This window comes from Sinohyriopsis cumingii, chromosome 9, assembly GCF_028554795.1.
Source record: "Sinohyriopsis cumingii isolate HCF-2022 chromosome 9, ASM2855479v2, whole genome shotgun sequence".
NCBI lineage: Eukaryota > Metazoa > Mollusca > Bivalvia > Unionida > Unionidae > Sinohyriopsis > Sinohyriopsis cumingii.
In genome coordinates, this window is record NC_142969.1 from 7138133 (window position 1) to 7164494 (window position 26362).

A 26362-nucleotide genomic window follows, 5' to 3' on the forward strand; every position below is an offset into this window, starting at 1 on the left:
ATATGCACCTCCAGCTAGACTGACAGGTGAACTGCATATATGATATTAAGCATACGAAGAACTAATAGAGAGGTAGAGTCAACTCTTTAATCAACTATTTAGCATTATAAAACAGTACATATTATACATCTTTGGCATTCCTTGGGTCTCACCCTCCGCTGCGTGAGGTTAGTAGTGGTAATATGGTAGAGAAGCATGCAGTAACTATAAGGCGGAATCGCCAGTCTGACTGATGTCAGGGTCAAATGGCCAACATGCCCTATCTATGAGGCAGAATTGTCAGTATGACTGATGTCCAGGCAGAATTGCCGATGTTTTGAGGCGGAGTCGCCAATATGACTGACTGACATAACTGTTAAGGCAGAATTGCCGCTGTATTGAGGCAGAGTCGCCACAACTTGTTATGTCTGTACGTCGAGTGGATTGGGGACAAAATGCCCAAACGACGCTGCATGCCGAGTAATGGAACTGTAGTTGTATGCAGCGGAGAGCCCCAAGGAACGGATAGATATGGATGAGAAGTACCCGCAGTTCTGTTAAACTAAGCATGAAAATTACTATCAATATAAGCAATTATGTGTATGAAATGAACGATTGCCATACTAAGAATTACACACAGTGAATCATCATAAATGGATACTACTGCAAGAACCCTTGCCAAGGTATGACTATTCCGGGGTCTATGCCTGGACACCATGTTATGGTGATACCGAGACTGAAGTCACATTATATCTAGAGTGGAGTTGTAATTGAGTCTGTGATGTAAGAATCTGTAGGCAAGTCATATATGACGAAACTTGCACTGCTATGTTCCCAGCTTGTTCTCTGTTGGGGGCTGATGTATAAATAAAGTAAAGTTTCCACAAACTGTCACAAAATCTACTCTGCAGACACGTATACAGTTCATGTAGTTCAATACTGAAGTCATATGCATATAACCGCTTGCAGTGCACATGCAGTAAACTGATTAAATTAGAAACCAACTAGATAAACCAAAGAACATTAGTAAACACAATGCTTAACGCCACCCAATGGCCATGAATCTGACCATCCTGCTCCGCAGAACACGGTAAACACACTACTGGTGCGAAACACACCTCACCGCCGACTGAATCTGATGATCACACTACGTAGAAAACTGAAGAAAGAACACGCACAATTAAGCACTTAGAACAATACACAGAATCTGCTTATTCCCTTCCCAGAATAACTCCATGTAAAGATTCTGAATGATCACCTCTGAAAGAATACACTGCCACACGAACTAGCCTATTTGAGAACACACATACATCCATCAGATGCACTTCTCCGAGAGAAAGGCTTAGTTGAACATGCCCCTATGGCGTTACATCATCTATGAGTGGGTAGATCCACACATGGCCTGCTGTGCTTGCAGAATGGCATCATTCGAGGTCCTGATATAACGCAAATAAGGATCTGAAGTCCAACGGCATATCGTTTTAACAAGGTGGTCCTCTATTGCAGCATTTGCGGCTGTAGTGGCGGCCCCTATCCGAAAGGAGGGCCCCTTGAATTTGCCTTGTGGATAGCCTAGTACGTGCAGGAGCAAACGTAGCTTCTCCAAAAACACTGATCTAGATAGTGGATTAATACCATCTGTAGTATATAGCGGGTCCGAAGGTCTAAGACAACACATCCTGCTGCGGAGCGCTAGGTACTCGCGCATAGCCCGTAAGGGGCAAGTACAGTTATGCACTGCAAAAAGTCTGATCTGCACACCATACCGGAATGGATCAGCCTTTGACGCTCTCAACAATAAAATCCCATTAGAATTATCTGCAGAAATAGTAAAGTCACTGATATGTAAGTACTCCATATCCATAGCTGACGTCAGCGTAAATTCGCCACAACGTAAGAAGGTGAAGAAAGCTAGTGAAGATGCAGCAAGCAACATACCATCCACCCAGCGACTAAAGAAACATTTGTGAAGCAAGGTGCACATGCGCAAATATATCGAAGGTAAAAATGGGTAACCTTGAGTTAGGTGCATTATTCTGCAATTTCTTCACACCCCGCAATACCATTTGCAATCTTGGACAGCACGAATATGACTGGCCATCAAGGGGGTGCTGTATGCCACGTTTTACACAGAAATACTTCACACCACACAAATACAGCTTGATAGATGCATATCGAATAGCAATACTCTTGAAGCAATATGCCGCAAAAGCAACAAGGGCATCCTCATCAATTGGTCCTGAAGGTTGATGGCTCCTATGATCCCAGCGACCCACCATGACCAAAAAATGATTGAAGGTTTTCCAACCCGTCAAATAGACCGCTTGCGTCCGTGGGCTATGTGCTGCTTGTAGTAAACTGTCCACAGTTTTGTTTAGTAGAATATCAGTTCCTCCAAGACTGGGCATGGGTGCAGAGTTCTATCTGCAGTTGGAGCCAGAACCCAGAATTTTTCCAGCTGAAAACGAGAGAGAGAGAGAGAGCGTCTGCAATGAGGTTATATTTCCCTGGGACATATTCAGCTAGAATTTCACAATATTGTGCTGATATACAAGTTAAACGTCTGAGCAATTTCATTAACATGGGAGACTTAGATCGACGCTTCATAATTATTTGACTGTACTGATGTTGTCACAATGGAACAAAATTCGTTTCCTCTGGCACATATGGCACCATATGTGGGCTGCAACTACAATGGGGTAAATTTCCAGCAGGGCCATTGAAAACTTGTCTGTGCCTAATACATCTAAATTATCTGGCCACGATCCTTGGAACCATCTGCCTTGGAAAACCCCGCCAAATCCGAGAGTTGATGCTGCGTCAGTAAAGACCTCGAAATCTGTAGCAACCGTAATATTAGAATCCAAGAAAAAAGATACTCCATTCCATTGAGCCATAAAATCACCCCACATCTTTAGATCCATTCTACATTCGCTATTTATTTTTACATGATGATTCAATTCGGTGGTGGTTGTTGACAAGGACATTAGATAGGATGTGAAAGACTGACCTGGGGCGATCACTCGACATGCATAATGTAAACAAACTCAGCAATTCCCTCTTTGTACATGATTTCCTTTGCTGGAAAGTTTTAAGCAGTACAGCTAATCTTCTCAACTTATCTTGTGGCAATCTAGAGTCCAGCATTATACCCAAATATTCCATGACCGGTGACGGTCCTAAAGTCTTGTTGGAAGCAATTGGAATAGATAACCTATTGAAAATCAATGTGATTAAAGCCATTGTTCTTTCAGCTGGAAAACCAGGCTCATCAATGGAGAAAAAATCATCCAGTAAATGCAAAAAATGTGTGATACCATAATTATGTTGAGCTATCCATGCAATTGTTCTGGATAGTGTATTGAAAATCTTAGGACTACTTCTACTACCAAAACACTAGTTTAGTGTAGAAATAATATTGTTTTCTCCACTGGACACCATATAGAGGCCACAATGTTGGAAGTATGGGAATTAGCTTGAATGCATCAGTAATATCAGTCTTACACATATTAGCACCCATTCCTGTCTGCACCAGAATGTGAATAGCATCATCAGTTTTTTCGTAGGAGAGTGAAACATCCTCTTTGCTGATTAAAGCATTAATACTTTCATGCTCAAGTGAACACTGAAGTGCCGACATATCTACTATAAGTATGTACTTGCCAGAAATATTTGCTTTGTACTACACCCGGGGGCTAATCCAGAATGCAGGAAATGGTGGACTTTCAAAAGGGCCTATGAGGTAATTTTCGGAGAGCTCGTACTCAAATAATACATCAACTACATCGGGTTGTGATGTCGCTGATACCTAATTTTTACACACGAATGAAGAAGTCGGCTGATGCGAAATTCCTGTATGAAAACCATAGCAGAGACCATTTATAAGATAATCCACAAATTCTTGATCCGGATGGTGTTGCAATTCTTCTTGTAATCTAGTGATGTTGACTGGTGTGGTTGCCTGAAACGTCACCGCTATCTCCTGATGTAGTCATTGAGGTTTTGTAAGCGGTAGTGCCTGCTTAGTCATCAGGTCGCACTTAAGCTGAGAATGAGTTTCTTTGTACGTCAAGCATACGTGTGCATTACTACAGTTTGCTCGGAAACATCCATTTGTGCCATTGAAATTATTACATATTTCTTTCCCTAAGTGTACCATCCTTCTCCGACCTTGTCTATCTATTGGAATCTGTCTATTCATTGAAGGGCCTTGTCTTGGTTGACTAATTGCTGTCTGCGGAGCAAGGTGTCATAAATCTGAATCATGAGCAAAACTCCAGCAATGCTGACATGGAACAACCTTGTAAGCAGATAAGACATATGTTTGGAGCTTGGGGTCAGGTCGACTCCAATCTACTTTTATATTCATATATATATATATATATATATATATATATATATATATATATATATATATATATATATATATATATATATATATATATATGTATGTATGTATGTATGTATGTATGTATGTATAAAGTCATGTGAACTTGATCCAATTCCAACATCACTGCAGCTTCAGTACTTAGATCCAGTATTGCCTTCACTAACTGATGTTATTAATACATCTCTCTCATCCGGGGAATTCCTGTCATTTTTCAAAACTGCCATTGTAATGCCTCTGCTGAAGAAACCAACACTAGACTATAAAGATTTAAAGAATTACCGCCCAGTTTCTAATCTCCCATTCATATAAAAATCTTAGAAAAGGTTGTTATATCCCAGCTTGTATATCATCTAAATTCAAACAGTGTTTTTAGCAATGTACAATCTGCATATCGCCCTTGCCACAGTACTGAAACTACTCTTCTAAAAGTAGTTAATGACATTCTCTCTGCGTTGGATAGCCTAAAGATTACAGTCCTCACCCTCCTTGATTTGTCTGCAGCATTTGACACAATATGCCACGATATATTACTTCACCGTCTCCAGCATGTATTTGGCATTCATTATACAGCCTTACTGTTGTTCAAGACCTACTTAGTCAACAGGACACAAATTGTATCTGCAAATGGAATCCACTCCAGTGCAGTTGATCTATGTTGTGGTGTTCCACAGGGATCTGTTCTTGGACCTGTTCTCTTCATTCTGTACACTCAGTCGCTCTCAAGTGTGATAGATCATCATCCAGTGTCACCAACTGTACGCTGATGACACCCAAATATACAAATCTAGCCACCCAAATGAAGTTGATTGTACCATCCAAGGTAGAGAGAGGTGCATTTCTGATCTGAAATCATGGATGACATGTAACAAGCTGCAGATGAATGATGATAAAACTGAGGCCATTCTGATCACAACACGAAGATTTTCTCATTCACATCCTTTACCTCAAACAATAAATATCAGCAGCACCAACATTAAATTCACACAATCAGTATGAAAAATAGGTGTTACTCTTGACAGTACTCTCACATTGCACCAGCATGTCATGAACATATGCAAGGCTGCATATCTTGAGCTGAGACGCATCAGCTCAGTTCGCAAATATCTTTCAGTTGATGCCACTAAAACACTTGTGTGTTCATTATTACTTTCAACACTGGACTATTGTAACTCAATTCTGTCTGGTTCATCTCAATATCTGCTCTAGAAACTTCAAAAAGTTCAAAACACGGCTACTCGGATCATCCTTAGAGTACCACGAACAGAGTACACCTACCCGCTGCTCTGTACCCTACACTGGCTATCCATTCGATCCAGAATAAAACACAAAATGTGTTCTCTGTGCTACGTTTCACTGTGGGACTCTAGTCCAACATACCTCTCCGACCTCGCCCATGTGTACACACCAGCAAAATACTTATGCTCCTCTTCTGACAATCGTATACTCATTATTCCCACTATGAAAACAAAGTCATATGGACAACGTTCTTTTGCATACCAGGGCCCAGCAACATGGAATGAATTGCCCACTGAACGTAGACACAAAGACAGTTATCACATTCAAGAGGGCTCTCAAAACTCACTTATTTCGACTGCAAGAACAAACTTAAAGACCTAATAATGTTTCCTACCTTAAATATTCTCACCACGTTTAATGTTTTCTAATTTTATGGTGTTTGTTTTCGTGATCATATCAGTATATGTTTTTGTTATCTTACAGGTGTTGTCTTATGTTGCAAAGCGCTTAGAGCTTCTAAAGATTAGGCGCTATACAAAGTCCTCATTATTATTATTATTATTATTATTATTATTATATATATATATATATATATATATATATATATATATATATATATATATATATATATATATATATATATATATATAATCAGATATAATTATATCAAATATACATAAAAAATATGTATATCCTTGATACGTTTAGAAGTAGAGATGTATCCATAGACAGTCTCCAGAAAGTATTTACTAAGATTTGTAAATTTTACAATGTTTAATTTTAATATAGTTAAATCTATAGCATTTATATGTGTATCGTTATGGATATCTATTCAATGTGCATTTCCTTTACGATTATAATTTGTGAGGGTGTTTCAGTTAATAATAATATAAGTATTAATATTCCCCAATGATCGTAAGTAAGTACTCTAAGATGAGTTAGCTGTGTGATCGTGCAAATATTCGTTATTAGTTTCAACGTTGAGTAGTACATTGAAATTTAAAAAAAAAACATAAGTTCTGATAGGTCAGCCCAACCTAAAGACTGACTGGTTGACATCTGACTCTTTATAATATTTCGGATCATGTTAAAAAGAATATGCGTTCTATTTTGCCTCTGTAGTGAGTACTAAGTTTGTACATACTATAAATATTACGAAGAATTAGGCATTTTTAGTAGTAAATAGTATTCATAGAAGTTATTCAGTTTTATTTGAGAGGATTAATTTATTTAATTTAATCATTCGTCGGAGTTACTGTTAATTCATTAAGAGATTATTTGGATATTTTATAGCTGTCACGGAATTACTGTTAATTCACTGAGGGATTTTTGGAAATCTAACATTCTAATCGCTTTTTCGGAATTAGTCTGGATTCAGTTAAAGGCATTTTAGGGTTGTATCATAGTGATCCTTTCGTTCTGTTGATACATCATTTCAATAAAAGCATCATTCGGAATACCACTGGAACTCATTCATATTACGCGATAATTTTGAACCCGATAGAACTGTTTTAAAAGTTCATTAATCAAAACTGTAATTAAATTATATTTTCAGTTATATAATACTTATTGTTTTTCGCTTTTCAATATTTTCATCACTTGATACATTAATACATATATGCAGCATTTTGCCGTAAGTAATAATTTCTAACTCCTAATGTTACTTATATACGTTCTATAGTTGTTTTGTAAAACAGTGTATATCACATTTTTAATATCCTTTTAAAACGCTGCAAATTAATTTACAGTAGCTGTGTATGTCTTTCTCTAATATTAAAACTTGGAAAGAAAACAGAAATGCATGTTTGGAATACGTTTTGTTTGTTCTGTATTTCATAACCGTTATTAAATCTAATAAGTATATAATAAGCAAAGTAACTTTCCTTGTTGAAACGACAGGTACTAATTCTTTGAAATGAAACGTGGACTATAGCATATACGTTATGTTATTACTTCATACTATAAAACATGCGGTTAAAGTGATAACATTGTCAAGTTAATCGCTAAAGCAATACTTGTCTGTGCCCTGTATGCCACTATGTAGATAAAGACCATTCACCAATTACTTCTTCATAATACTGCGTATATACTGATACAGCAAATAGGCTGTGCAGGAAAGTTCTGTGGGTTTATGGACAAAATTTCCCTGACATAGATTCGGTTAGAGCAATCACCAAATTTTTTTTTTGTGGTACATTCACCAGGAAAACAGCAGAAGGGATGAGTGGTATGACGTCACGACTTCCAGTTTGGATATGGATCTACATGGCCTTCTTGAATATGAGCACCATCTCGGGTATGTGAATTCAATTACAGTGTGCGTTTGTATAACACGGTGACATATTACTTTGAACGAACATCTTCGTTAATGTCTTACCTGAATGAACAAGATAATCAGGCAAATATAAAGTTCAGACACTAATTGGCCATTATGCTGTTAAAAACCAACATCGTCTAAGACAAATATCCCAATGGAGGATAAGAGTCCACTTCCACAGAGGGGTGAATATGCTACATGCCTTACAAGCGTTAAAGCAAACCATTTTCTACAATATAAATAGATTCATAAATACGTACATTATATGAATGTATACTCACATGTCCAATTAAATTTAGTAAAATTGGACTTAAATTAACTGAAACCCAATGGAGCGTAAAAGTTGCATACTTTGGAAAAAAGAATGAGTTGGAATGATGTTGAATAAAATTTGAAAATAATGTCTGGATATATTTAAAAGAAATTTAAAGATTTAGGGGAGAAATTGCATATACACACCAACCAGGAACAACGCCGATATGTTTGTTATTCAGAGAAACAAATTAAATATTCACATTTCGAAAATGTTTATAAAGGAAAAGAACCATTTAGACCACCCGTCTACAGTGTGACAGCATTTTGTAATAATATTAATTACTGTAACATTACGTCATATATATCACTAACTAAACGCTGCGCAGGTAAGAGTGAGGTCTGTTTCTGGCGTACACAGGTGTGCTACCAATCTTGCTTGTGTGAGATATACGATCATAACACTGACCAATAATATTCTTACATATGATTATATATTATAAGTAAGTATAATACAGTTTATTAGATCATTATATCAGGGTACAAAGGTAAAGATCAGATGACATTTCTGTTGCTTCAATTGAATGAACCATTCCGTTCTCTGTAGCAGTTACAATGGTATGCAAAGGATCAATACAAGACATGAATGTAAGTTTAAATAACCCGTGAAAGATGTACATTTTAATACCTTCACAACATACTGTTCCATATGAGCTTTCTCCTAGCTATGAAAGCATTATCAGTTTAATTAGAAATATAATTCATGTCTCTTGTTAGGGCACAATCTCTTTCTCCTTTCATCAGCTGTATATGCTAATCTTGCAATAGTTGGAATACTGGCTGGTGACTTGCATTTGTAGTAATTGTAAGGGTGATGACATTAATCTTGCAATAGTTGGAATACTGGCAGGTTATTTTCATTTGTAGTAATTGTAAGGGAGATGACATTAATCTTTCAATAGTTGGAATACTGGCTGGTTATTTGTATTTGTAGTAATTGTAAGGGGGATGACACTAATCTTGCAATAGTTGGAATACTGGCTGGTGATTTATATTTGTAGTAATTGTAAGGGGGATGACATTAATCTTGTGATAACGTATGTCCGATCCCATTAATATTTTGTGCGAGAACTAATGAACTGTTTGAATTGCAATATAGACTCCTACCGGTTGTCTGTACATGTTAAATCACCTGCACCTAAACTAAAAACACCATAAAGCACATACTACTGCTACAGCCGTCTTTCTCCAAAAAGAAAACAAATAGAAACAAAAGAATAGAGATAAACGATAGTATCTATATGGGACTGGCACGGAAAGCCGTTATATATATGGTTGACTAATAGCATTGTCTACAAAAACAAACATAACTGGCCCGAATATTTTTTAGTTTTCTTTTGGTATTTGCACAACGCAACACCCCAGTTATCACTGTGATATGCCCTTTTAGTTATTATGTAAGAATGCACAGCTTCCTATGGTCGTATATTTATTTACTGAGTGCACAGAAGGATTTGGTTCAATCTATGGATGGTTAGAGAGAATCAAGTGGTATGCTTGCTATGCAGGCGCTAATGTTTATTGTGAAGAAGACAATGAATGACAATAATTTCACAACAAGACTGCAAACGTGGCTTACATAGATATAGGGATGAGACTGTTGTAAAGTCGGTTGGTGGTTCTGGGACCATTATAACTGTCACCAAGACTAAACTATAAAATGTCATCTAAATTTGTCAGCAGAACACCAGCGATAATGATAAGAGAGGAGCAAGTGTACACGTCAGATAAGTGATTCGCCAAGAAAAGAAGTTCAGATAATGGCGATGTATATCTTTTTGTTGTCATGTTTGATGGTCCTTAATCTCCGTTTTAGGTCGTGACTAAAGTTGCTTCTCAAAAACTGTTGACATGTGATTATAACCCAATAAAAGCTTGTCTGTTAAGAAAGAGCCTGATTTTGTTTGCTAATTAAGAACTGATGATGACAATTTAACGCAGGAAGGAGACAAAAATAAAGTGTACCTTCACGTCCGTCCAATATACTTATTGTCTGTACAAAAAATAATTTGCCGAAACAAGGGGAGATATTAGATCAGGTTAAACCTAGTATAATTGAAAATATAGCAACCACAGACAGGGTAGTAAGGAAATACTATTGCTAATAACTAATTTAAAGTTCACAGTTTTCTGTACATTCAGGAGGCTGTCACTACCATAGGAGTTAATCTAGGTTCATTATTATGCCAAAGCATGCAATCGGAACATACAGATTATCCGAACTGTGATAAATATTCAAAAGAAATCTGTAAAATGAATTGCTTTAAGCATTATTTTATCAACTGCAGCTATTGCGGACAATAACAATAATTACAGTTATCTATTATCGCAATAGTTGTTGTTGTGAAATAAAACATTTGACATTTTTATATTATTTGTTCTGAGAGAAGCAGATGAACGTTAAGTAGGCGAAACGTATTCCAATGCAATATTGATAAGTATAAATCAAGTTTTATCCAGTTACCATTAATATCGTGTGGAATAGTTTACCTCCATTTGCTCCTGCTTAGTTAAACATATGAAATCTCAAAATGCGAATACTTTCTCATATTTTATGAACTGTGTGTGTTTCTTCAAGAGAAAGATTCATACTTATTTCTTTCTATGATAATACCGCTCCGGTGGCCTGAGTGGTTAGAGAATACGCCTCGGATGCAGGAGGTCGCGGGTTCGAACCCCGGCCGAGTAATAACAAAGACTTTTAAAAATGGTACTAACAGCTGCTTCACTAGCCCTTTAGCATTAAGAGGTTAGCATTAGGACTGGTCGACCTGGTGTCAGGATAATGTGACTGGGTGGGACATTATGCTACATGTCTGCATCATGATGCCTCAGTGTCAACTGTCACAGTGCTGACATCACACTTACACACACACACACACACACTATCTGAGAGACATTATGCCATTTCACTGATACTGCGATATATATTCCTATATTCGTATATATTCCTATATACATGTTTGTGAAGTTTTTCGCAAACTTATCAACGAATTCGTTGTATCGACAAAATAAAATTAGACATATTCATACTTATTAAGTATTCAAACAAACATTTCAGTTACAGCGAACTATTGTGTTTCCTTGTGTTCATATATTTTATTTTTTTTTCTTCAAATTTTGTGTTGCCTTTTCGGCTTGGTAGCCGATAGGAAAGGAATCCGCTAAATTCCGAATTCGAACTTGGAGCGTATGCTTATTGTCTTTACCCGCTCTTTGCAGTTATTTTAATAAAATATCTTGCAGTTCCGTTATGCTTTGAAAGCTGGTAATATGCCTGTGATTCCTTTTGTTGAGTAGGGGAACCAGCCTGTTAACAGACGTAGAGCAAATGGATCATATTACACAAAAGAACATCTCGAAAATCCTGAGTATATTTGTTGAAGAGATACAGAGCTTTCACGATTTTTTTTTTCTGTTTCAATATCAGCTTATAAAGTTCTTCATATATCACCTTGATTAGCTTATACGGAGAAAACTCACTATTCATTACATTTTTTTTTCTGTTTCAATATCAGCTTATAAAGTTCTTCATATATCACCTTGATTAGCTTATACGGAGAAAACTCACTATTCATTACATTTTTTTTTCTGTTTCAATATCAGCTTATAAAGTTCTTCATATATCACCTTGATTAGCTTATACGGAGAAAACTCACTATTCATTACATTTTTTTTTCTGTTTCAATATCAGCTTATAAAGTTCTTCATATATCACCTTGATTAGCTTATACGGAGAAAACTCACTATTCATTACATTTTTTTTTCTGTTTCAATATCAGCTTATAAAGTTCTTCATATATCACCTTGATTAGCTTATACGGAGAAAACTCACTATTCATTACATTTTTTTTTCTGTTTCAATATCAGCTTATAAAGTTCTTCATATATCACCTTGATTAGCTTATACGGAGAAAACTCACTATTCATTACATTTTTTTTTCTGTTTCAATATCAGCTTATAAAGTTCTTCATATATCACCTTGATTAGCTTACACGGAGAAAACTCACTATTCATTACATTTTTTTTTCTGTTTCAATATCAGCTTATAAAGTTCTTCATATATCACCTTGATTAGCTTACACGGAGAAAACTCACTATTCATTACATTTTTTTTTCTGTTTCAATATCAGCTTATAAAGTTCTTCATATATCACCTTGATTAGCTTACACGGAGAAAACTCACTATTCATTACATTTTTTTTTCTGTTTCAATATCAGCTTATAAAGTTCTTCATATATCACCTTGATTAGCTTATACGGAGAAAACTCACTATTCATTACATTTTTTTTTCTGTTTCAATATCAGCTTATAAAGTTCTTCATATATCACCTTGATTAGCTTACACGGAGAAAACTCACTATTCATTACATTTTTTTTTCTGTTTCAATATCAGCTTATAAAGTTCTTCATATATCACCTTGATTAGCTTATACGGAGAAAACTCACTATTCATTACATTTTTTTTTCTGTTTCAATATCAGCTTATAAAGTTCTTCATATATCACCTTGATTAGCTTACACGGAGAAAACTCACTATTCATTACATTTTTTTTTCTGTTTCAATATCAGCTTATAAAGTTCTTCATATATCACCTTGATTAGCTTATACGGAGAAAACTCACTATTCATTACATTTTTGGAATATTCTAGCACTGATAATGCTATCGATGACTATGGCTTGCAACGAATAGATTTACCTCTTGCAATGTAATGGGGTCTGAAGCATTTGCAATGATGTTTGTTTTAGCTGAAACTTGAAGTAACGTCTATTGTATTTCGCACATATTTAATTAGGATTTATTTTCCAACAGAAACAGCCCATGGGCATCAGTTGCTGCATATATTAACGAATATATTGCGCAGACATAAGTGTGTTTGTACCTGAACTCGCAGCCTAAGTCTAAAGGGTGTGAGTAGGACGGAATTCTTTGACTTTCTGTAATTGACAACTTGTGAAATGGTACATTCGTAGACCATCATATATTTAAAAACCTAAAATCCTTAACGATTTCTGAAAGGTATAGATTTTTCGCAAATAATTATTTGAATGCTCATATCGTTCATATTAGTGGGCCGTTGCTGCCTTAGGAGCTGTCCAAAGGTTATCTATAGGTTTAATCGTACAATCACGATAGAAACAATATTAAAAATTTAGCAGACAAAGTCAGGCAAACAAAAACTAGGCATGATTTTTTAGTTTGTCACTTACACTTACACTAATCGCAAGCAAATAAAAATACAATGTTATAAAAGTGGTGTTATATAACGAAATTCTTTAACTGTATTTTTTGGCTTTTGTAAGCGGCAAAGAAGCACATTCAAGTGGATCTAACTTACAACAGTACAATATTAATATTAAATATTTTGTCTTTTCTCCCATTTAGATTATGAGCACGCATTTCACCTACTTTGATTTTGTCTGATTTAAAATAATATAATTTTAAAATATGAAAAGTTTTTTAACTTATTGAATGAATCATTCCTATTTTAAGGAATAGTGTATTGTTCAAAGATCCAAGTATATTTTCGAAATTCCACGAATTTTTTTTATATAATTTAAGCAACGTTTTCACGGGTGTGGGGGAGAAAGTGTGATAGATTTTGGATAAGATTTGATGAATCTAGGCTTTATTGCAGGCGACCCTTCGTCACTGATGATCGACTTTGTTCCAAGCATTTGAAAAAAAAAATGAGGATTTTATTTTGTCTTTTATTTCATCTACATGATTTTCTTTAGAAATGAGACTCACTTTGCGCGCTTGTAATATTAATTAAGCCAAGCTAAATGTAGGTTTCACAAAACTTATCTGCATTATAGTTTCTATAGTAACTTGAAAACTGTAATTTTGTCTCGATATGAGGCTGTGTGATTATGTTTCTGTCAATTTAGTTGATTTTGCTTATATTACAAAGATTGTTAAATCTCTAAAATTGGAAATAGCGTTTTCTGTTAGCTACAATAAATGTTAACGTTTTTTGCAGAAACCGTCCTGCATCAGGTCGGATAAAGTCCTATGTGTTCATTTTACTTCCCGCATATGCCCTCCCAATACACTAACTTTCCTTATACAGTCATGCAGTATCTCAATACACTAGTGGCTGCTTGAAGGGTTGCACCGCGTCTCATTTTTCTAGAGGCGTCCTTTTTACCGTGCCATACAAAATTGTGCAATGGTTATTTTATGCATATCCTATATGACACATGATTACTTTATTAATTTATTCTTAAATAACAACAAATAACAAGATTATTTAAATTAATAAACGCACATAACTCAAATAGCTTTAGAATGTATAGGATTTACTGACATGACATTACGTAATTATCTTTAATGGAAAATCTCATATAATTTCAAAACTGATTAAATATCAACAGACAATAAAGATTGAACGTCGCAAACAATGACACTGACAGAAGTGTAAAATAAAGGGAAAATACATGCGAATTTATTTATTCAGCGTTTATTACAACAGGCTTTATTATATTAATAAAACATGAGACGAGGAAGAATAAATTTGGAGATTATGAGATCTATGATTGAGAAAATACTACTGCTACTACCAATTATTATTATTATTATTATTATTACGACTATATGGCTTTAAACTAAGCAATAAGAAAGAGCGAAAACCCAAAATTTTGCTAAAATCAACAAATAATTTATTTCTCTTGAATGCAAAGTGAAAATGCAAAAGTAGCTTGCTGTATTTTAAATTTAATCCCAAATTGTCTTAGAATTTCCAACACAAGTTCCAGTGAATAAAGTTCTGAATACAATTCAGTGGTATTTCAATAAAATCCAAAGCTGAAGGCATTGACGTGCCATCAATAGCCTGATGTGTCAAATGTATTAATGTACTAATAGCCCGAAGTCTAATGATGTGCCAACAGTCTGTAGTTGAATTGCAATAATATAATCTAAGAAGTCCTTGTTTGAATTCGCTACAATTTCACGTTAGTGTCTCTGTTGAAGAATATTATTGAGCTCTTTGTCTTTCCAGAGAAAAATCATTTGAATAAATCTTTCTAGCCCAAATCAAATACTGAACATAAAAATAAGACTGATTCTGCTTTAAGAACTTAGAGCACGATTAAATAATTTCTATATAAACAAGAATTTTAAGCCTTATACTATACCTAGATGACAATGCCCATTTTCTAAAAATAACTATTACTTAATGGAAACTTTCCTTTAAGAAGATTCTGTTATTAAAAGTGTAATATAGAATGTGGTAAACATCATATATTTTTTACTTCCTACAAAGCTAGACGTGTTACTCGCATGGCGAGTACGCCCTTCCCCCAAAGATGCTGACTTTGATCTTCAATGAAGGATGCATCATGTCTGAAACAATACCCCCAACCCCACCCCCTCCCCAATTATGGTGTGCTAAGCAATGTTTAATTGGTGTATGGTTAAATTCACTTGAATGACTTGTGTGTCATTTTAATATTTATTTCTCTGAAGTAACAGCCTGCCATTTTATGACCAAACGCATGTAGCACCCCACTGAAAAAAGAGAAATTGCATAGATTTTGAAAGACTAGTAATATTTAGCTTGCTTTTTGTTTTTTGCTGAAAACTATTGAGAGAAAAGTTTCAGCAAGCTTTTTAACAGATGATGCTGATCCTCTTTGCACGTTCACATAAAGTGTAATATACATTTACTAAGAGAGCAATAAAGCATCTCTGTCTCATAGCAAAGATCGCAGCTCATAGAGTCTCTCTCTCTCTCTCGCGTGATTTCGATATGATATACATAACTGGTGATGTAGAATGTATAGTTGTATATGAAATGCTGATACAATGGATTGCACTATGTAATCTACCATAGGAAGATTGCATACAGCTATTGAACGGCCATTAGGGTTCGTTTGATTTCGGACCACACTGAAAAATGTCTTTTCATATTTGTACTGCATGGTTTACAACAAGCATTATATTACCTGATGTAAAATCCTCCTTCTAATCCAAAGTATCTTTAAAATTATCACTTTAATTATACATTAGTTAGTTGATGTGATGTGAAATGAACACCTGATATTAAAGTGGACTGATTAATATCTTAACAGTTTAATCCTGTAATCAATTTATCAGAGCTATAGCACAAAGTATTGAGAAAGGACAAAACTGATTAAGTGGATGTTGACTCACATCATATTAGTGTGAATATTCGTCTCGAACAAAACATTATTTCGTATGTAGCGACAGCTGGATTAATTTAACATTGTTGTTAATATGCAATATTTGGCAGTAGTAAACGTATTTACATACTGCATTTCACCACTGCTTTATATGATAAACACAAGCCAATTACTGAGAAACTACATATATTCACGTCCAAAACCATGCGCAGTGGCTATTACAACAGGTGCGTAACTAAAGTATGTATCGTTTCAGAATAGAAAAAGAATAAAAGTTTAATTTGTTATTCATGCCTATCTACATCTTTTCAATTGATAGATTTATCTACCACATAAAAAAATCAAGTTCAGTTTATATTGAATGTGTATCTACGACTTTTCAATTGATATATTTATGTACCGCATAAATAAATACAAATTCAGTTTACATTGCATGCATAGCTACGTCTTTTCAAATGGTATATTTATCTATCATTTATTCAATCGACACTAGGTTTCTATTGAGGCTCTCTTGTGGGGTAATGCATGAGCATTTAATAACGTAGATAGAAATGTTTCCTTGAGTCGCCGTGTACTGTATTTCACTCGTAAAATGAGTCATTTCGAATTAGAATACACCATCAGCCATTGTTTAAATCATTTGTTTCTACTCCATAATAAATGTCAGCCATTATGGGATTGTCACAGAGTATATATTATAATCACTATTGGCTGGGTACGGAGAACACTGAACGCTCAGTCACGTGGCCATATATATGAACTAAGGCATTGCTTGTCACATGACCTTCGACCTTGTATTTAAAATATTATATTAAAAATCTATGAACATTTTGACAAGGTCATTGATTCATAGTTGGAGTAAAATGAATACCATGTACATAATATGTTTCTTTAGAGAGCCCAGAGTAAATCGTTTTACGAATAAAGATCATTGTTTCTTACTGTTTGCAAACATTGTGAAAGAAATGTGATAATAAGAACCTGGGTAATTTTAGAAAAGAAATATTGCATTTCTTTCTTTCTTGAGAATCTTGATTAGATAAGAGAAATTTCGCATCTCGTTCGCTGAAACACTGTTCCGTTGTTTTAACCCTCGGGCCGATGCAATTACTTCCAAAACTGTGCTCATTTTCGATTGGACAAAAATGAAACTAATTTGCTTTGCCTCGCCCTCTTTATAAATTTATTCTCCATAGCATTTAATAGGATCTCAACACTACATAGCCATTGTTTTGTTTTATACAAAGACGCGATATTAATATTTTAAAATAACTTATTGATCTGGACAGTTAGACATCATCTGGTCAAATGCTTTCTTATATTGCGTATAGTTAAAACAGTCATCAATTTACATTTGAATACATTACACTTATTGACTTGAAAATTTACCTATCTTAAAAAAGTCTCTGTGTTGTCATAATCGTACGTATATTATAACTCTACAGCACATATGTACTGACGTCATGGATTTCTTCGTGGGACAAGGCTTGCTTCAATAACGGGTCTGCTGTCATCGACGATGTCCAGTTCTACCCAATGAAGTTGCCTCTGAACTTGAACCTCTCATCTATTATAGGAGGTATTAGAGTATGGTTTGGATATTACCAAATATTCGCCTACTTTAATATATTGGGTAAGTATATGGAAGACATACTTTATATTAATCACGGTTAAAATAAAAACATTTTTACGACAATTTAATACATACTTTAATAACTAGTTCAATGTTCCTAATGTATAAGACCTTTTATAACACTTGAATATTAGCGAAGAGTGTACTTTATCTTTAGAAATAATATACAATGTTGCACCATTAACAAACTCTAAACTAATTAAAGCTTCTTACCTGGTTGGTAACAGTATGATTTAGATGCTCAAAGACAGGTACGCCATCAGAGATAAACACTTTACTGTTTAGCAGGAATTACATAACTTTTTATAACTCTTGGTGTATAAAAGAAAACACACCTTGTATTTAGTTATTGCAAAACATAACGTGACTAAACAAAAAACCTTTTAACTTTGTCTTAATATAGGATGTTTGCCCTCAGGAGGTGAGCACAACTCCAGTATCATCGGCAACACACCCGGTAGATGTGCCATGGCTTGTAGTAATTTCAGCTATATTGGTTTGGAGGTAACTGCGAACAAACCTAACTGTTATGTACCAATTATGTTTCCTTTGCTACACACAACAGTAGTTTTAACTTTATACGAAGACTAATTTTTAGGTGAATTAAGTGGTCACAAGCACTTTCCCACTTAAAAGTATTAGTAATCTAAATTGTTGACATAAAATGTTTATTTTAGTCATTGATAGTTAAATCATAAAGTTGATCGGAGATCAGGAAGGCAGAAAAAATCAAATATAATACACCTTCTTGATTCTGTCTCTTAATGTGCGTGCCAGCTGATTCGACAATTTGGCAAGGAGAAATTGAACAATTATAAATGGAAAATAATTGTCGTCTAATGTCAGTAACTCCAGGAAGTATAGCCAAATGAGCATATATAAAGTGAGTATGTATGAGTCCCTTCTGTTCATTGGAATATACGAAAAACCTGTTTAACCGATAATACAAAGACATTTAAAAGAAAATTGGAAATTCTAAAAGACAAAATGCCAGAATTGAAACGATTTAAAAACAGTTAGACTTTGAAATTGTCAGGGGAAATATAGAAGAATTTTACCTTTTTGTTATCACATTTAGCAGCACACTCGTCATAAAATATAAATGTATGATAATTTTTCTGTTCATACATTTCATATAGGATAACATGTGCCATTGTTTGAACTTAATTAGCATACGATCAACACAATTTATGAAATCAGCCACTTGTTCGATGATAATGTGCAATGGGACAAATTTCATCTGTGGAACTAGTGGACATATGTGGGTTTATGGCGTTAACATCGGTAAGAATATTTTAACTTCATTATATGTTAACACTAATGGAATATAATGAACCGTTTTCTGTACTAATGATGTGTAATACGAATTAGGTTCCTGACAAATATATTTTGAACAGAAATTAATAAGAGAAGTTATGCTGCAAATTTCCTAATCCTGAATTTCAGTCTTCGACAGTACTGAATATTATTTCATTCTCAGTGACATTTTTTTTTGCGATGAAAAAGTAGAAATTAATGATAACAGTATACATGTTTTAAAGATTTATAACAGGTGTAACTATTAAAATAACTAAAATGTTTTAATTGTAACGAATTATAACCATAATCGTTTTTTTTCTTCTTGAAACTTTAGGGAATACGTCACATTTTGGTGAGGTGGCAAAGAAATCCGATAATGCAAACAAGTGTGTATCTGTTCATTATAGGAGTCATGATAACGGTGCAGCTTGGAATTTTACCAACTGTTTAGATCATCAAAATTCACTATGTGGATTAAATGGTATGAACTTTGCCTCAACATGTATTTAATATTTTACCTTATTTATCTTTAGTTTGAAAAGGTAATTGTCCTTTAAAAGAGGAATACCCAAATGTCCTCTCAAATTCTATGCTACTCCAAGAGGGATGAACATGGTTGCATGTACAGTGAATTATACAAAGCTGAAGATTTAAATCAAACAGAAAATTACCTTTTCCTTGCATGATCTAAAATTGTAAGTTAGCAGCATTTAAGAGTTGTGTCTAGGTCGTCAGATAAATGCACGTGATCAGCATATTTCGGTAGACAACACAGCGATTGTACAAGGTGCAATCTGGAATAAACTGATTTGCATGAAATTGTAGGAAAATTATAATTGTGCGTTGATAGGTTCTGAAAAGAAGAAATTAGCTTTATATGTACAGTTTTGTTAATTACAAAGATAATACCTTTTACCTTCATTTAAATAATTATGGTAATAGAAAATAACGTAGTTTTCTCAATGAGTGATTATTATCAAGCACAAACTAGAAGTGCATCACATACATATGTTCATGGGATATGGAGACACATTATGCGATGCTGAAAAACGAAAGAAGTCCGGAAATGAAGTTTTAATCAATTGTTATCCACAGATCTCATACACTCAAGCACAAAACACGAGAATTACTGATTACACATCTGTCATCTCTCTTTACAATGAGAAACACTTGATGAAGACACATATCCCATGACGGATTGCAAATAGACATACAATATACTGAATATTGTGAAGGACAGCAGGAAATGCACAGCTTGTTATATAATAAATCAGAGGAACTATTCTGCGCTTTAAGGCAGTTTTTTATGGCTTGGAATCATTTATGAAGGCATTGACCTTAGATAATAGTTAGAGTTGTCGGCGGCAGCCACATTCTCCTTTATTATGGAGACTAGCGATGTGGCTATTTCACGCCTTGGTAATTGTATCTTCCAGGTAGAAACCTTGTTTAAATGAATATAATCCTTATACTGACATAACTGTTCAATGTTTAACCAGACATTTCCTCAAATAATTCGTTGACAATCATTACATAATCAATTAACTGTTAACTTTATTGATTAAGTATAAAGACGAACATCATTAATTCTAGAAATAGTACCAGTGGTGACATTAATATCCTATAGGAATGTTTTATACGTTTAATATTTTGTATTCATTTACAGGTTTGCTAAAGATAACGTAAAATAAAGAGTGTGCAGTGAATATTAGATTTTAGTTACAGTTTTCGGGGTAATACAGTCTTTGAAGATTTAACAGAGGCATTCAAGAATAATTCAACAGTCTAAATGACAATTTTGTATTATATAATATCTACAAACGTAAATCCAATTTGGACTACTAATAAGGCCTACTAATAAGGCCAGAAGCACGCATCCATAATACATTTTATTTCATTTTAAAGAGATTGATGCAACAAGTACATATTGCAAAAACTCCAATGTGTTTTAGGATATTTTCGCCATGTTGTTAGCATAAAGGCATTTACTTTTTATGACTTATTTGTGTTTATACTTGTAGCAGAATAGAAACCGAGTGGGTTTTTGGACTAAATGAATAAGACAAACACAATGTGTGAAAGATGGAAATTTATGAAATGAATTGATGAAGAAAAATATATGGTGTAAAAATACAATGATTCTCTCACGCTCTCAACATATGATTGACCCAATCACTCTACACAAGCATTTACACATTGAAACTAAACCAAAAATATGAATTCAATATGAAATACAGATCAAAGAAACCTCATGGACGGCAGATACGTTTCAAAACAGTATTATATACTACAAGAGAGATTCACATAATCTCAAATACGGACTCCGATTAAGATTCAAAATAATCTTATGATATTCAAATGTGTTTCAAAATAATGTCATAAACTATAAGAGAGTTTCACATAATCTCTTGAAACACAACTAAGATTCAAAATTATCTTATGAACATAACTAAGATTCAAAATAATCTTATGAGCATAAAAATGCACCCAATTGGAACAACAATTGAACCAAACGTAGCTTCTTGACCCCTTGTACAGTCGCACGATTCCTTGGGTTGGCCCACACTCTTATCGGCCGCTCGCACCCTTTATAGATCCACCACATGTACAGTCATACGTATACACACGTACAGATAGCATACATCACCCTTTTTAATTTGCTACGTCTACGTCCGTGGCTCAGACATATGTACATACATACATACGTATCGACAGCACGCAGCCTTAAATACTCTGGAAACTCCAGACAGCTCTAAACAACTTTAGACAGCTTCAGACAGCTCTGGTCAGCTCTAGTCATATTCACAGTCACAATCACAATCAGCTACAATAAAACCAAACTGGTCATAATAATAGTTTCTGTAAAATCTCTTGATATATGCTAATACATTAACTTCTTATAGTGACTTGTAATTCAAAGTTCAAATCTGCTTTGTAATAAATGCATTATTACGCGATAAGACATTACAAACCGAATAAGCTTCGCATATCAAATGAAATATAAATTTAACACTTATCCCTATGGCTGGAGAACAATGGGGAGCGTACACTTCTTGACGTATTCCAAAACGACCAGTGTCGGTTTAGAAATTGATCTTACTTAAATCCATAGGAGAGTGAGCAATAGTCAGGGAAAAATACCCGTGCATATCATGTTATTAATGTCCCTTTGTCGCAAGTAATTTCTGGCGAGGTACATATTAATACAGTCGCTTACCTGGAAAAACACTTATTCACCCTAGATAACGTTGTACGTATGGACAACGAAAAATAGTCAAATAATTATCAGGCAAAACCAAGTTATTTTTTGCCTAATTCTGTGACAGTACTCGTTTCGCAATCGTAGAAAACAGATTGTATAACTATACTGTGATACAGTTTTGGAGCTGTTGTTGGATGTAATTTCTGGTACGTTAATTCCTAGAGCTTATCTCTGCAAAAGAAAACCAAAAAACAAATGACATTTAAAGTTAAATGTTATTGTGATACCCATGTGCTGTATGGCAGATGCTATTTTCATTAATTTATCACTTATGTACCAATTACAGGAGCGGAGATTTGATTGATGATTATTTTGTTATGTATAATGACATAACGTTTCTCATGGATGATGTGCACGCGATCATCGTGCGCGTTTTGTCTAAGAAGTTCGTTGGGAAATGTCAACAGTAAGGCTGGAGACAGTTCTCGATTATGTCGTGACATTTTATCATATCATTCATGAGAAAGGAGATTTGTTTGTGCGTGCCTTATCTTCAATCCCGCTCTTCATAATTTATATTCTTTCAGGATTGTATCCTTGCTATTTTGACACCATGGACGTCTGAACTATAGCGCTTCGACTTTGTGCATAAGTATACGAACGCCCTTACTTAATCCTAGCTTTTATATATTATCACATGTTGAATTCAATACTGCACAAGGGTTAAAGAACCAGACTATTTAAGACGATGTTCATCATTCAGATGCTATTCTTGTGTCAATGGTGTTATCCTTGCAAGGGGAGGTAAGTCAATATAAGGGTCATGATCTTAAACTGTATGCACTCTGATCACTTGCTCAGAGATGGTTATGTTTATAGGTAAGGCTGATACTACGGAATTTATCGAAATTGATAAGTTGTATCCAAATCATATTAAGCGTCCTAATCGAAAGAATTTCATCATTCACACACTTTTGTCAGGATTTGTGTGCCTCTTCATTATTCAGTATAGCCCATTTGAGTTTAAGCGTTTTTTTCTAAGTTGCCGAAAACCTGTATTAGTGTCATTATGGCGGCTTTGATTTCTTTTTGGTTCCTTATACGTCGTATCCTCTGTCCCACACGACGTTTGTCCATTTTTAGCAAGCAATCCACTCACGTGGTGCAACACTTGTATTACTAGCATAAAAAACTTCATTAAAACAACCTGGCCGAAGCAAGAGTCATACAGCATCGCAGAGAAATAATCTGTAGAAACCGCTTAGGACAATTTTTCCTTTTACTCGACTTTTATTGTTTGTAAATCAGCAACAGCACGGTTCCGTCCTAATCAATGGTCAAAGCTGTCGGTGATTTTCCATTTTCGCCTAGAATGTCTCGAATTTGGCCATATTAATTAGTTTATCTTCAATAACCATATAATACAGTTTACTAATCGTTCTGAGGCTGCTTTTTGCCGATGCAAGCATTCCTGAATAATTACATAGTTGTGAATATATTAGAATCAAAATTAGGTTGGTAGCACCATGAGAGACACCAGTTACTATCGATATTGCCCTGACAATAAATTCAATTGGTACACCGATGATGATTTTGTATTTGCTATTCTTGTCACGCCAAGAACAACAGCAAATCCACAAATAGCATCTACGACCAAACAAACATGTTTGTGTTTTACAGGTAGCTTGGTTCTATTGATGATTTCATCTAGCAGCTGTTGCTATGTTTCAATTGTTTCTTCACGTCGGTAACATTGAGGACCTACCATAGTTCTTCTATGAATGATACAATCTTGTAGGACAATTGCGCGATTGGCAGACCCTGTCGTTTGTCATCACGCCCAGGTGCAATACGCATACAGGGTTCTAGCCAATTACCCATTTATACAGGCATAACTGTCATATATTTTTAGAAAATATCATCTTGAGGAATATTTAAATTTTCAGATATTGTGGTGGTCTTGCACCTTTTACATTTAGAGACACATCGTTTACGCCTGAGCCTATTACCTCTAACGATCGACGTCGCCTAATAACTGTTACCCGACCAAGTACAGCCCTGTAGAGCAGTAACAAGTCCATCTATGCTGAACAGTCGAGATCATTTTTGTCTCACTTGAGTCATTGATGGTGTAAACTATTCGTAGGTGAACGTAACCGGGATGGATGCAGGGGTGAATGCACAACTTGTCAAAACAATCCCCGAGTGTTTTGACACCTGGTCGCGCATTAAACATTTTGGGTATTTGCGTTTGCGATGATTTCCATGCTGACCTTGAGTTGGCACTGGCACATCTGGTCGTCCCAACGGTCAATTTCTATATGATGCTTAAGAATATATTATTTCAATATATACGAGGGCCTGGTAACACCACTCTAACGTAGACATTTGCCCACAAGTGGAAGAAAATCACTATCACTGTTAGTATCCGCTGTGAGTCTAACGCTCCGTCGGTAAATTCCGCAACTTTATCACCTCAGTCAGAATCCATTACGTATATATAATAATAAATGTAATCTTAAACACAAACACCAAATACGGTGAAGAAGTCATATGAATATATGTGAACTGCTTAAAACTGAATTTTATCTTTAGCTGTCAGCAATATTTGTGTTGGACGAATGCTGTCGGTTCATTAATTAACATTACTCTTGGACCGGGCTGCCTGTATACCAATGATATTAATTAACTCTATCCACTATAATAACCGGGTGCGATATTATAAATACGATTCAGACTCGCGACCCTCAGTTTGTGAGATTTAGATTTATCCAAGCCGTTGGCATTATCAAAAACAATTCAACCAATTGTTATTTTATTATCAGTTATTTCCTCTTCTTTGTTTTTCAGCAGTATTATGTACGTTGGAAATGAATTTACAATTAATGGTGGTGCAGGCCCGTTAGCGATTGGTTTATCTACCTATGGTTTTGTTGTTGCTTTGTATCATCAAAATACTCAACTGTCAAGCTAGAGTCTCTGATTCCACCTTTTGTAGTTATTTCAGTCAGGTTCTTTGCGACAGCGCCTTTCAACTTGACAACAATTTCTTGAATGTCAACATTAGTGGTTTGCAGTTTGATCTTCAGAAACCACAAATTTACTTGGGTCAACATTAATAACAATACGAATAGTAAACGCAGTCAAATCCGCTTTGTAGGCAAACCTGTTCTGATCCATATCAGTACCAAGTCGGGCCGAGAAACGTCCGTAAATATTAATGTACATTTGATATAATAACAAAAGTACTTTAATGTGAAATCAGTAAGTGCTTGCGGTGTTGATGATGAGGTAGATTTGCTTCCAGCAAGTGCTTGCAACATTTTAATAATAAGATGACCACATAAGGGACAATTCAATTGAGATTGTATTTGCATAGTTAAATACGATAGTTGTTTTCATCTGCCTTGCCTGGTTAAATAAATAACTTGAACTGGTGGCGCAAGTCCATACGTGTCAAAATACAAACGATGTTGCGATGTCACCATATATGAAACCCAATGGGTGCCAGGTCCTGTTTTCAAAGTTAGGTTGACAAAACCCGTTTAACGTGCGCATGGCACCATTGATGCGAGTTCATTTCGCATAAAGACACAACATAAATGTTTGACTAATTTTATCATCAAGAGTAAATCAAGACTGGTCAACGGTGCGGTCTTCTGCGTGTTGTACCAGTAATCGACGATATTTTCCTGGTAATGGAGGGCCTTTTCCATTTTTTCTTTACGATGTGTTATTTGAGCCCCATCTACCTTTATCAGCGCTATCCCTAATGCAGTTCCGACTAATGCGGCAACTTTTGCATTTGTGTCACCTGTGACTTGGATAATTTTAATGTTACCG

At 35.0% G+C, this 26362-nt stretch overlaps 2 protein-coding genes across 4 annotated transcripts in view; one reads left to right on the forward strand and one right to left on the reverse strand.

The window, feature by feature from the left end:
- Window positions 1–1354: 1354 nt before the first annotated feature.
- On the reverse strand, window positions 1355–1963 carry LOC149791224 (uncharacterized). The gene has a single exon (XM_089971319.1). It carries the CDS (start codon window positions 1961–1963, stop codon window positions 1355–1357), a length of 609 nt encoding a protein of 202 aa, XP_089827445.1.
- A 5762-nt stretch (window positions 1964–7725) lies between these two features.
- Window positions 7726–26362, forward strand: part of LOC149791225 (uncharacterized) — a 38799-nt gene continuing 20162 nt past the window's right edge. For 2 of the 3 annotated variants that reach the window (XM_089969158.1, XM_089969157.1), the window contains exons 1-4: window positions 7726–7901; window positions 17831–18018; window positions 18422–18522; window positions 19158–19798. Coding sequence is in view for 1 of the 3 variants with exons in the window: in XM_089969157.1 (XP_089825283.1) it covers window positions 7861–7901; window positions 17831–18018; window positions 18422–18522; window positions 19158–19349 (522 nt within the window). In the remaining 2 variants the exon portion in view is untranslated. Of the gene's footprint in view, window positions 7902–17830; window positions 18019–18421; window positions 19799–26362 lie in introns of all 3 variants that reach the window. The other variant, XM_089969159.1, reaches the window with a different exon arrangement.

Coding starts and splice junctions, on each gene's coding strand:
- LOC149791224 (XM_089971319.1), bottom strand. CDS start 1,963: ATGTGCACCTTGCTTCACAAATGTTTCTTTAGTCGCTGGGTGGATGGT.